This window comes from Triturus cristatus, chromosome 9 (assembly GCF_964204655.1).
Source record: "Triturus cristatus chromosome 9, aTriCri1.1, whole genome shotgun sequence".
Lineage (NCBI taxonomy): Eukaryota > Metazoa > Chordata > Amphibia > Caudata > Salamandridae > Triturus > Triturus cristatus.
In genome coordinates, this window is record NC_140592.1 from 802,929,649 (window position 1) to 802,942,100 (window position 12,452).

A 12,452-nucleotide genomic window follows, 5' to 3' on the forward strand; every position below is an offset into this window, starting at 1 on the left:
AAAACGCAAATTGTGAATTTTGAAAAATTACAGGTGTCTGTCAGCAAGGGAGAAGACATGGTGGAGAAAATCCTACCCACCGAGGAAACAGCTAAAGATGCAGCTTTATCCTCAGTTCAGGACATGATTAAGGCTGGAATGGAAACAATTCAATGGGGAGTCTCCTTCAAAACAAAAATCGACGCTTCTCTTGACGAATCTGGAAAGAGGGATCTGTCAGCGAGCAAGGTTGTGTCAACTGTTTTTCCTGTAGTCACTGCCACTGAAGAGAAAGTGCCTGGCAAAATATTAGAGGTATGATAAAAGAATGCTAGAAAGTATTGTTGTGTTTAAAATGCTCCTCCTCAGTGCATGACATATAGTGTGCACAATTACATCCAACAATTTCATAATTGCTGATAGGAATGCATCTTTCACTTCCATTTTGAACAGATAATTGTGTTTTGGCTGAAGCTATCATTCTCAAATACCTTCAACAGTTGGTGTCAAATTTACTAACGTTGAAGCAATGCAGCGAGACAACTTGCTACACTCCGTCAAATAGAGAGAGCAGTAATGGGCCATATTTACTAAGATATGGTACATCCCGTCTCTCTCTCTGTGTTGGCACACTGTGTGCAGCAGCCTACCACCAATGAAGGCACCTTTGCACCATGGTGCAATGGTGCCCATGTTACAAGCAGGATTGTTTTTGTGCAGGAAGGGACATCTTCCTGCACAAAAACAATCATCAGAGGCATTTTCCTCTTTCTACATAGATAGAGGAAATAACAAGGAGAAATAAACATATTTCTCCTCATCACGCCTCTGTTGGAATGTCATAGCATTGTGTCGCATTCCCAGGTTTACTACCCCTAGTATATCTGGGAGTGCGCCAAAATCCATGGGTGGATGTGTGGGACCGCACACACAGTTCACTAATGGACCACCTTGCCAACGCAGACTAACGCTAGGCAGTGATTTACAATCCCATGCGTTACTCTGGCATTCTCAAGCCATGCACAGCCACACAAGGTGGCTTTGTGTGGCTTAGTAAATATTACTTAAGTCTTTGTGTTGCCTTATGCCGTTTTTCATGATGCAAGGGCAAAGCATAGGCTTAGAAAATCTGGGTGCTGATATTTTCCATGGCAAAAGAGAACAAACATGTAAAGTTGTGGAAAAAGCATCAGGGTAGATACATGAAAGTTTGATATGAAAGAAAACGTGTAAAATTACAGAAAAAGATCTGTCTGGATATCAAAACATTATATGACAAAAATAAGTTACTCTATGTCTTTATTTTACTCTTTCGCCCCAGCTCAAAACACTCCTAGAATTCTGATAGACTTCCTTGCTATCTTGCCATCTTCCACCTTCCATTTGAAAATATTTCTCACACAAATCCTCTCACAAATTCCTTCTCACAAATCCTAGGTAGCACACTACTGATCCCTTGCTCTCAACAATTTACACCATGCTTGACGTCCAGGCTTCTTCAGCACCAGCCTTCAAGTTTTAAAGCTAGCAGGTGTCCTGCCGTGCTAAGTCACAAATTCAAACCCTACCTGTGCACGCCCCAACAGTGAAAACTGAATCTAGAAAAAATATTCTTTCAAATATATCAATATAACACATTGTTGGTTTGTCGCTAGTATTTACAGTATACCTGTTGTTTTATAACCACCCTGATGTTTCTGTTAGGAGTTTACCTTGTTTACACCTCACTTCCTATTTAGATTCCTACCCCACATCTTGACACTATCTCTTTAACCTTTATTTCACATTTGGTGTCCTCAAGTCCAATTTAGTATTTGAAGATGCACTTGGGATTCTTCTCCCTTATGCTCTAATTTACAAATTACCTAGAGATTGGATTAGGCTAATGCTCTGGTCCTTATGTTGCAGTTTTGTGTGCACTGACCTATCAGCATAAAAACAGCCTTTGTACAAATTTACCATGCCAACATATTCTGTTTAAACCTATTAGTCATTGCAAATGCCAATTTTTGGGCAAGCCAACTTGGGTAAATAATAGTACAAAATTGCAATGGGGCTGGGTCATATTTTCATGTCTATGGTTCAAAACAGGCAATCTAGAACCAGACATATGATCACCACCCTAAGAAAAAAAAATAGGAAGTCCTACCAAATTCATTAAGCCTCTATTCAGCATGTTATATTCAAAACATATCCAGAGCCTTTCTAATAACCAAAACCCACTGCATGTCTCACTATAGTTTGTCTTCTGTGTTGGTTTGGCTGTTATATTTTTAAAGCACACATAAACTACATTGTGGTCTTTTCAAGGCACTTGGTCAGATAATTACTTTTATATATAGTTATAGATAGTTTAATTTATCTGAAAATACTGTGAGGTTGAGTCTTTGAGGGTAGTTTGCTGGTAGTACTTGAATTAAATTATAGAACAGTTATATGTTAGAAGAGTACATTCAAAACTATATGTTTTAATCTATTTCCTTTAAAAGACTATAGTTTCGTTGGTCTCACAGACTGGAATCTGTTATTACAGAACAGTGGTCAGGAGAGGGAGCTTCTTGAACGAATAAGAATGAAGTTTTCACCTCCCTCATTTGCTTTGTTATCTTAAATTCATTTATTAAGTTGAACCTGCAATTATGTATTGGAATAGAATGTAGAAAGGTACTATATGGCATAGGCACTCGCTTATATAACCATGCTAGGGCCAGTGGCGTAGCTAGACCAATGGTTTCCCATGGCGGTCCCTGCGCTTACTGCCCCGTGGCCACTTTGAAGAGGGTGGGGTGCTGGCAGTCCTTCTGATTGCCATTGCCGCCCGAGATAGCAGGTATGAGTGGCGCCACAAAAACTCGTGCAGCCTGGGGCAGACAGCCACCCCCCCCACCCCACCCCCTTGCTACACCACTGGCTAGGGTTCGAAGGTGAATGGGCAATGAAAATGCCTTCAAACTTTGTCTTTTTCTTGTTATATGTGCTGTGCTTTCAAAGCCAAAGGTCAAATGTCATAGCTATATCTTCTGACAGACTGCTGCCTATTCGTTTAACATGGAAATTGGTATTTACTTTTCGTTTTCTGACTGCAAAGTAAGAGGATTTTGTAAAGTGAACTGTACGGCAATCTTGCTCGAGGACAAGGTGTTTGAAAGGAAAGGCAGTAGGATCGATGAAAATGTATCATATAACTATTTCAACTTATATCAGGTGTTAAGAAAGCAAAAATAAAGCACTGTTTTTGAAAATTTGAAGTGTGATGGAAGCAAAGATTTTTAATAGGATCAAAGCAGATCAATACACTTTACTTAGTGATTTTCAAATATTACTCGCTGAAACCCAATTTCTACTCATTGCTGTTTGTTCACTATATCGTTTCACCTGTTAAACTGCATGCCTGTGAAAATTTAGCGGCCATTTCAATGGAAAATGTGCTGTCTGTAACTGAAAATGTGCTATCATACCATGCTGTATTAATATATTTGCGACAGTGCACTACAAAATACACCACTGGCTTTATGCCACACCCTTACTGCTCTCCTGCTGAATGGGTATGACTCATTTGCTACACTTGTTCTTTGTGTGACGCTTGGATTTTTCACAGTTTCTATGACCTTGGTGATGTAACACTGATGGCAGCACCCCTGCTCTGACAAATATTCCAGCACCACTGTGCATGGTTAACTAACTCTGTGATTTTGGAATCTCTGCAGGTCTGTGACAGCAAGAAAAATGAAACTTTGGAGGAGATTCTGACCTCAGAGGAATTATCTAAAAAAGACATACATTCACCAGTTCTGACAATGGTGGAATCTGAAACTGAAACAATTATAGAGGAAGAAATCAAACAGAGCTCTGAGCCTTCTATCACAACAAAACCTACTATTTCTCACGAAGAACCTAAAAACGAAGATGTTTCAGAGAACAAGATATTGTCAGCTGTTTCTGGAAAAGTAACTGGCGGACAAGAGGAAATGGCCAAGGAAAAGTTTGAGGTAATTTTCAAAGATTATAGAATGTCAATGTGTCAAAATAGTGTCATCCATAGTATGGCAGAACTATACCGCCAACTTTAAATAATCACCATATTGCAAGTCATGAGGGAGGGGATGTTACATCGTGCCACGTCCACATTGCAGCTGGAAAAGGCTTCAAAATGTAAACATACCTGCTATCCAACCCACTTTATAATAAATTGGTCTCCTGTCATCCGTCCACTAACCAGTCGAATGCATGCTTGGTGTATTGATGTTTACTGCTGCTCAAATAAACATAGGCTTGATTTACTGATGACTGAAGGTGTGCTTTCTAAGTCAGCACTTACATCTGTAGATCTCTCTCCTTCATTACCAATTTCCAGTCCTGTGGCACCCCATTCATCCATGCCTTCTCCATTTGCTTCACCATCCTCGTCCTTGTCCCTTCCTTGTCCCTTCCTTGTCCATCTTCTGCCCAGCTACTCACTGCACCCTCTCCCATCTGTGCCCCTACCTTCCATGTCTCTGAGTCCCTGGGTTATATCTTTCCCTGGGTTCTGTTTACCTTCCCATCTCATCTGCTTCACAGTCTTAGTCTCTCCTTCCTCCCCAATCTCTGTGTTTCCTCCTTCTGATTTCACTCTTTCCATCAATCCCTGCCATGTCCCCCATGTCTGTTGTGTGTCACAGAACATAGTGTGATTCTTTACAGTCAAATTAGGTAACCTGTGTAAATCTGAGCAGGGGACAAGATGCCCATTCCTATCAAGACATTTTTGCAACCCTAGCCTGCATCACAGAACAAAATAGCTTTCTTTTAGTATGCCATTTATCTTGTCTAAAGCAAGAATGGTTTACTATACCTCAACTCCAAAACATACCTTTGCTTGCTCCTAGCCTCTACCTTCTAATGCAAATTTACTGTACCTAGTATTCCCTCACCACCAGCTTCAATTGAAAAATGATCCTGCTGTTTGGACACTTTTGATCTAGTGCTCCTTGCTTTCCCATTTCAAAGCGTACCTACCCCTGTCATCTCTGAACAGCCCTTGCTTACTTTACTAAGGGCCAGATGTACGACCCTACCAATTTGCGACTCCCAAATTGGAATGTACAACAGTGTCTCAGATACTGTTAGCGATTCCTATTAGGGTCGCAAATTGCTTGCCTCATTAATATTCATGAGGCAAGTGCAATATGCGACCCCATTAGGAATGGCTATCACTCCCAGGGATGTTGGCCTGCTGGGGTCAGCAGACCACCATGTCTGTTACTGCTTTTTCAAAGCAATCAGTTTTAAAAACAAATAAATGCGGCCCGTTTTCCTTACAGGAAAATGGGATGCATTTAAAAAAGGAAAATTCAATATATCCGTTTCATTTTTTAAGGGCAGGCAGTGGTGCCTAGGAGCCCTGTCTGCTCTTAAAACATATTTTTGCATCCATTCACAAAGGGGAAGGGGTCCCCTCGAGTCCCCTTCCTGTTTGTGAGCGGCTTACCGCCTACTTGAAGTAGGTGGTAAACTGCGAGTGTTTTGCGGCCGCCAACAGTGTCACTAAACAATGGTACATTCTATTGTGACTCGCTATAAGAAAGGGACGGCCCTTCCTAATAGTATGAGTCGCAAATGCTATTTTGCAAATCACCGACTCGCAAAATAGCATTTTTACAATCCAGGACCCTTTTTTTCGGTCACAAACGGGCCGATTACCCATTTGCGACCGCAAAAAACGGTCGAACATCTGGCCCCAAATGTGTTCAGAGTCTAGGCATGCCTTGGAAACAGACCGCATATATCAGATTCAGTAGGTTCCACCACATTTAAAGCAGGTTATTACTCCTTGAGATGGCATGATTTCCGTTTTTTATATACCTCCTAATAGCATTTTGGCTATTTCTACATCAAACTAATAAGAGTCAACTTCCTTGTTTTCAGAAGAAAGGGAATGAATGTATTTGTGTTATCAACATTATTAGTCATGTAATGTATTGTGAAGTTTAAAAATAAAAGAGCCACATTACAACTACTTAACTAATTCTGATTTTGAAGCAACCTCAGGTGTCTGTCATTGAGGAAGAAGGGGCAGCAGAGAAGATTCTCCCCATAGAGCAATCAGAAAAAGATACTCCCTCTTCATCAGTTCAGAAAATAATCAAGACAGGAGTGGAAACAATTCAACGGGGAGTTACTGTCAAAACAAAACTCAACTTTTCTCACAAAGAATCTGGAAAGAAGCCTACTTCAGTGAGTGAGATGATATGAACTGTTTCTACACTAGCTATTGACGCTGAAGAAAATGTGTCTGGCACAGTATTTGAAGTATGTAAAAGATGCTGTGGATGCTATGAAATGCCAGTGTATTGAAAGAATGGAAGTCCTTACTACAATATGCATACTGTGTACACAAGTCTAGCCATACTTTAATATGTAATGATAGCACTTTACCTCCCCTGCCCATTGAATTGTGATTTGCCTAAAGAGGTCTTACTGAAACACTTACATTGAGTTACCGGTAATTTCTATGAAAAAAAGAGATAATTTGTCACATCAGGTTGGATAGGAAAAATATGACATGACAAAATAATATACCAGCTCCCTATCATCATTTCACAAATTATCCGATATCCAGGTTCTTCTCCAACCCCACCCTACCAGTTCTGAAGCTTCCAGGTTTCCTGCTGCCCCAGGCTAGAGTTTTAAAATATCCCTGTGTACTGCCTCCTCACCCTCCGTGAACCACCAAGCTATGATATAAGTATACAAGTTGAAACATATACCTAATGCACATTGGTGACTGACCCTCTCTAGGATCTACAACACTTTCCAAGTGTTCTTAATGTTATGTAGCCATGCAGAAATCTCTTTTTAAAGTATACTACTTTGATTCCACTTGACCTCCTTTACAAATTCATATTGACACAATCTCACCAAAATTCAAATCATAGCTGGTGCCCTCAAGCCGATTCTTTATTTGAAAGACATACCTAGGGTTCTTCTGCCTCATCCTCAACTCATAAATTACAGAGAAGTTCCATTGCATTGATTGAACTGGTGTCAGGCTATTTTGCACCAACCTACTCATACACAATAGACTCTGCCCTGCTCGACAGTGCAATGTCTTGCGTAAACCCCTGTTTACTGGTTGGAAGGTACTCAGTGCGTCTGACAATTATCAGATGCTTTGAATAACTCACATTTATTACATTTCGGTCAAACCTACCAAAATTTAACTTAGGAAAAGCATACGGTATTTACTATATCATGCAGATTTTGGTGCGTTAAACACCAAAATCCACTTCTTATTCCGCAAAGACTCGTAATTGCACCTGATAAATAAGGTACCTTGTGATATCATTGTTTATCAGTTGCATTAAATATTACGTGAACTCGTAATCAGGCCCTCAGTGTTTAACCATTCCATGGTGGCATGTTGGAATGTTGGATCTATATGCAATTCTTTAATATTTTATAAAGGCAAATTCTCAAAATGAGGTTTATCCTCAGAAAATAAAAGCTAAATGAGGCTGGGGATACAACAGAGGAGCAAATGGAATAGCAACCAGTTTGTGGCAGCGTTCTCATTACTGCCCACCTCTAAAGTTAGGTCCTTAGATTTATGACTGAGAAAGAAATAATGTGTATGTTTAGATTACAAGACTTGCTAGACATAGGGGCATTGGGGGTCAAGTACTAAAGGGTATTTTGCTGTTGATGCTTTATGTTGGCGAGTGAATTATATTAGAAATTTGTTTGTGTATGATTTTTGCTGTGTTCTTATAAAAGGTGGTAGTTGGCTTGCTTTCAAAGACTACAATCTAGTTGTGTCAAGGACCATGGCTCCTTCAATGAGAACTTCATAAACTAATTAAAGCAATGCTTTACTCAATGTCCTTGTTTGCCATGTTATGCTGCAGTCATTTGTTCATTCTGCCACTGTATACTAGTTATAATAGTGTAGAAGGAAATGTTTCTTAAGTCTTTGTGTTTCTGTGGAAACAGCAGGTTACTGTCAGCAATAAAGAAGCAACACCAGAAAAGGTTCTGTTGTCAGAGGAATCAACTAAACAAGACACACCTTCCCCCATTCTGGAAATAATTAAGGTTGATAGTGAAACATTAAAAAAGGGCAAATTGCACAAGAGGCCTGAGCCTAACATCACAACAAAACCAGAGATTTCGCATGAAGAACCTAAAGTGAAGGAATTTTCTGGAAATGAGGTGGTACCACCTGCTTCTGAAACAGAGACTGATGGGAAAGAGAAAATACCTGATGGAACATTTGAGGTAATCTGTAATATTATTCTATTAATTCAAAGTTTCATTACAGTGATAATTCTTAATATGTGAGAAATAGTTCTTGTTGACTGTACATAAGTGGGGTCAGTGATTAGTTATGTGATTATTCTGATGAATGCGGTCATAGTGCTATGATGGAATGCCATATTTTGCTTATTTTGCTTCTATCCTTCCTTTACCCTGACCCACCCCTTTCATCCAAGAAACACAGAACAAAAACCTTCTGATTTAAACTTACTTGATTTCCCACCCATTCCAAGATATATTTATGTAATGTCCTAAGTCTCCACCCTGCATTTCACTACACCTGTGTCCAGCACTTGCTCAATCCAAAATATGCCTGGTTTACTGCTTCTAGAGGTTCTTGCTGAGACAGAAGCTGTGTTTTGATTTGAATACATTTTGCTCCTTGCTGCCACACCTGACCTCTTATTCCATTCTAAACAGGATACTCTATTGTGTGCTTCACTTTCACTACCAGTTATTTGTGACTCCTTGCTCCCCATCTTTGCCACTCCCATTCACATGATTTTGTTTCCCTCCTCATTCCCTTATATACTCTCTCCCATCCATGTTCTGGCCCAATACTCACCTCTTTTTCTTGCCCAGTCTGTGTTTTGCCTTCCATGTCTCTGTCTCTTGCAGATCGATCCTAATGCCTTACCCTACTTTCTATCTCTGGTTTCCTTCCCCTCAAGATCACAGTTTATTTTTCACCCCAACCATCTATGTATTTTTTCAATTCCAAACAATGTTTCTTCCTGCTATTTTGCTATGCAGTCTTCTCAATGTCAGGCCTGATGTAGAGAATGTGGCGTAATGTGCTATTATTAAGTTCAGTCACTCAGGAAAAATCTAAGCAAAAACCAACATGTCAGCTAAGATGATTCATGTCACCCAAACATGTATCACAATGCAAAACAACATTGCTGGTGGTATGCTTCCTGTCCAAAGCATGAATAGTTTATAGCGATCCCAATCTAAACCTAACCTTGTGTGCATCCAACCTCTACACTTTCATCTAAATTTACTATACTTGGTCTCTCCTCACAACCAGCCTAAGTAAAAAAAATGGTCCTGATGTCTGAACACTCACTTTGAAGGATATTGTGTGTCCTAACACCACTCACTTCCCCATTTCATAATATAAAAAATATCCTGAAAGCTTCTCACCACTTTAATTAAAAGTACAGGTTTTGTCAAGAGAATCAACACCCCAGTTCCCACCTCCACAAATACATCATGAAGGAAATTAGGCAAGTGAGGCAGGTCTTTCTTTTATTGTGATATCAATGACTTTTGAACAGTCCTAGGTTAAATTACTGATTTAGCCTGTTTTGAATCTGAGCATGCTTGGGAAGTAAACAGCATCTTTTAGATGCAGAAGAGTCCATTACAACTTAATGTAGGCTAATACTTTTTTTTAAGTTTAAGAAGCTTTATTAATCTATTGTTCATCATACAACATAGGGCAGGATGTAATAATATTAAGAATAACAAATATATGTGATAAAAAACATGCCATAAAACATATCAGAAATCTGTTTTCAATTTTAAGGATTACAAAGGAAAAGAAAAGGGGGGGAGTAGAGGGCAGAGGTAAAATATGCTCTGCAATTAAAGATAAAACTAGCAATAAATACTCATTAGAATAAAAGGATACAATTAACATATTTTCTATAAAAAGTTTTACAATATGAATGATATTAAACAGAAGAAAGCAGGCAAAGAAATACAGAATCTCATGGAGGTTGAAAGTTTTCTGACCAGGGTAATACTTTCTAAGATTACAATATTTTCCTTAAATGCACCCCAATAGTATTTTGTCTATTTCTCTGTCAAACTAATAGGAGTTCAACTTCATAGTTTTACAGAAAAAGGGGATAAACCTACTTCTGTCACAAACTTTATTTTGTGGGTAATGTGTTGAACCGTTTAAAAGAGAAAGTATTACTTTAAAACAAATTACTTAATTCTAAGTTTGAAAAAAATATTAGGCGTCCAGTAAAGACGAATGAACATTAAAGGAGGTTCTACCCAAAGAGAAATCAGACAAAGAGACTGCTTCATCATTAGTTCAGGAAATGATGCAAAGGGGTGACTCCCTCAGCACAAAATTCAACTTTTCTCATGAAGAAACTGGAAAGAAGCCTACTTCAGTAAGCAAGGTGACGACAAGTATTTCTCCCGGTCTAATTTACGCTAAAGAGAAGGTGTCTGGCACAATATTTGAGGTATGCATAAATAATGCTATATTGTGTATCTGATAGAGACTACTAGCCGCAGATTCCTTAACGTAGAATTATCCCCAGGCGTGAGACTGGATCCGGAAATTTTTTGCCACAGCATCTCTGCGCGCCGGAAGGCGGCACCACACAACTCCGCCTTGATGTTGTCCGCTGGCGTGACGTCAGCGAGGTCACATAAGTCCCACCCCGGCGCATTGATGTCAGTTTCCTTCTTTTCCGCGTGCAACGCGGATTCGGAGTGTGTTCTCTTGGCCTGTTTTCAGGCCTCTTTTAACACCTTTGCGTTGGGAACAGTGTGCGATGCCTTCGGGTTTCAAGACGTGTGCTTCTTGTGCGCGTCAGATGTCAGCGACGAACCCTCACCCTATTTGTATGTGGTGTTTGGGCGAGCACCGTGATTCTACGGACTGCGAAGCTTGTCAGCATCTCAAGCTGAAGTCCTGGCGGGAGTGCCAGATGAAATTGCTTTCGGCCCGCTTGTCCAGATCGGTCTCATCACAGCGTCTGTCCCCTACCTTCAGACGGGTCCAGAAGCTGCCGATTCCGGCTGCAGCGTCATCCTTCACTGAGGCCCCAGGGGCGTCGCTCGCCTGTCGGTTAGTCCTACAGCTTACCACAAGGCCCTGTCCTCAGTCTGCAGAGGGCACGGGTTCCTCTCTGGATGTGCTCCCTCGTCCGTCGCCACCCTATCTGCCGTTTCATGGCATTGGGGTGACAAGGGCCCAAATGAAGACCTACACTGCGGCTCTGCAGGCTTCTTTGGGCCCCCCTCCTCTCCCTGAGACGTCCGCGGCTCCTTCACCATGCTTCACCCCCGGCACCGACGAGTTCGGCTTCAGGTGTTGGAAGAGTGGTGTCGTCGAGGTGCGGCCCTATGAGGTTACCCTCTTCGGCCCATGGCTTCCCCTCCTCGCCGTAAAACCCAGCGGGGTTCCCTGTGGTGTCGCAGGAGGTCGCCGGGACTCACAGCTCATCCCCGAGTCCCCCTCGGTCCTCTGGCTTTCCTCCCCGGCTTTGGCGGCACTGCGGGTGGAGGCCGGGACCCTGGGCGCCTCGCCGGGTCCCTCTCGGTCCTCTGCACAGGCGGCTGCCTCGTCAGAGGTCGAGCCGGTGCCTTTTTGGCACCGTTCATTGGCTGCTTCGGCTCCGACCCCGCCCCTTTCCCCTGTGAGGCATGTGGTGGTGGAAAGCAGACTCGGCACCCCTGGTGGACACTTCGGTACCGATCAAGGACACACCGGTGTCCATGGCGGACTCCCCGGCGCCGTCCGGACGTCGGATCGTCCCTTCCTCTCCAGAGAATTGTCGTCTCCTTGTCTCCTTTTCACCGGAGACTGGACGCTGCATCGTTGCCTTTTCCCCGGCAGCATCCAGGGCGAGTTCTATGCCGTCTCCGAGTTCACGTCCCTGGACCCGCTCTTCATCACCTTGCAGGCAATTGCCCCGCCAGCCTTCTCCGGAGGCCCCTCAGGCTCCTCACTTGTCATGGGTCTTCCCTCCTACAGGGGTGGGCCGTTTCTTCCTCCAGCATGGCGTGGGGACGGGCGGCTTAGTTTGCAGCCTTCGTCCACGGAAGAGTTGCTCTCTCCCTGTCGCAGCCTTGAATCCTCAGGATCGTATGTTGCTCTTTATGGTCCACCTCTTGATACCACCACGGTCTGGTTTAGTAGTACAGACACAGTGGCATGATCAAGCGGGGGAAGGGAAGGAAGGGGACAGCGGGGAGGGAGACCTGTAACAATAATAACAACCAGGTAATGCAAATAATTAGACACAAATGGTAATACACTGCAAAAAATTACAGGTACATATGGCTCTTTCTAGGTACCTGTAAAGCATATAGCAGTTATCAAGGCACCATATATATCTACGGATGAAACAACACGTCAAAACGTATGTACGCACTGAATCACCAACCCCTCCCTTTGCTCCAGTGATAACACCTACCCAAGGATA

General features: G+C 42.0%; 1 protein-coding gene across 1 annotated transcript in view; it reads left to right on the plus strand.

Moving 5' to 3' along the window:
- The window catches only part of LOC146798868 (nesprin-2-like), a 1,144,883-nt gene that overhangs the window by 495,396 nt on the left and 637,035 nt on the right, over positions 1–12,452 (plus strand). The window contains exons 47-50 of the mRNA XM_085627789.1: positions 34–294; positions 3,687–3,968; positions 6,001–6,195; positions 7,951–8,235. Coding sequence (XP_085483915.1) covers positions 34–294; positions 3,687–3,968; positions 6,001–6,195; positions 7,951–8,235 — 1,023 coding nt within the window. The remainder of the gene's footprint in view (positions 1–33; positions 295–3,686; positions 3,969–6,000; positions 6,196–7,950; positions 8,236–12,452) is intronic.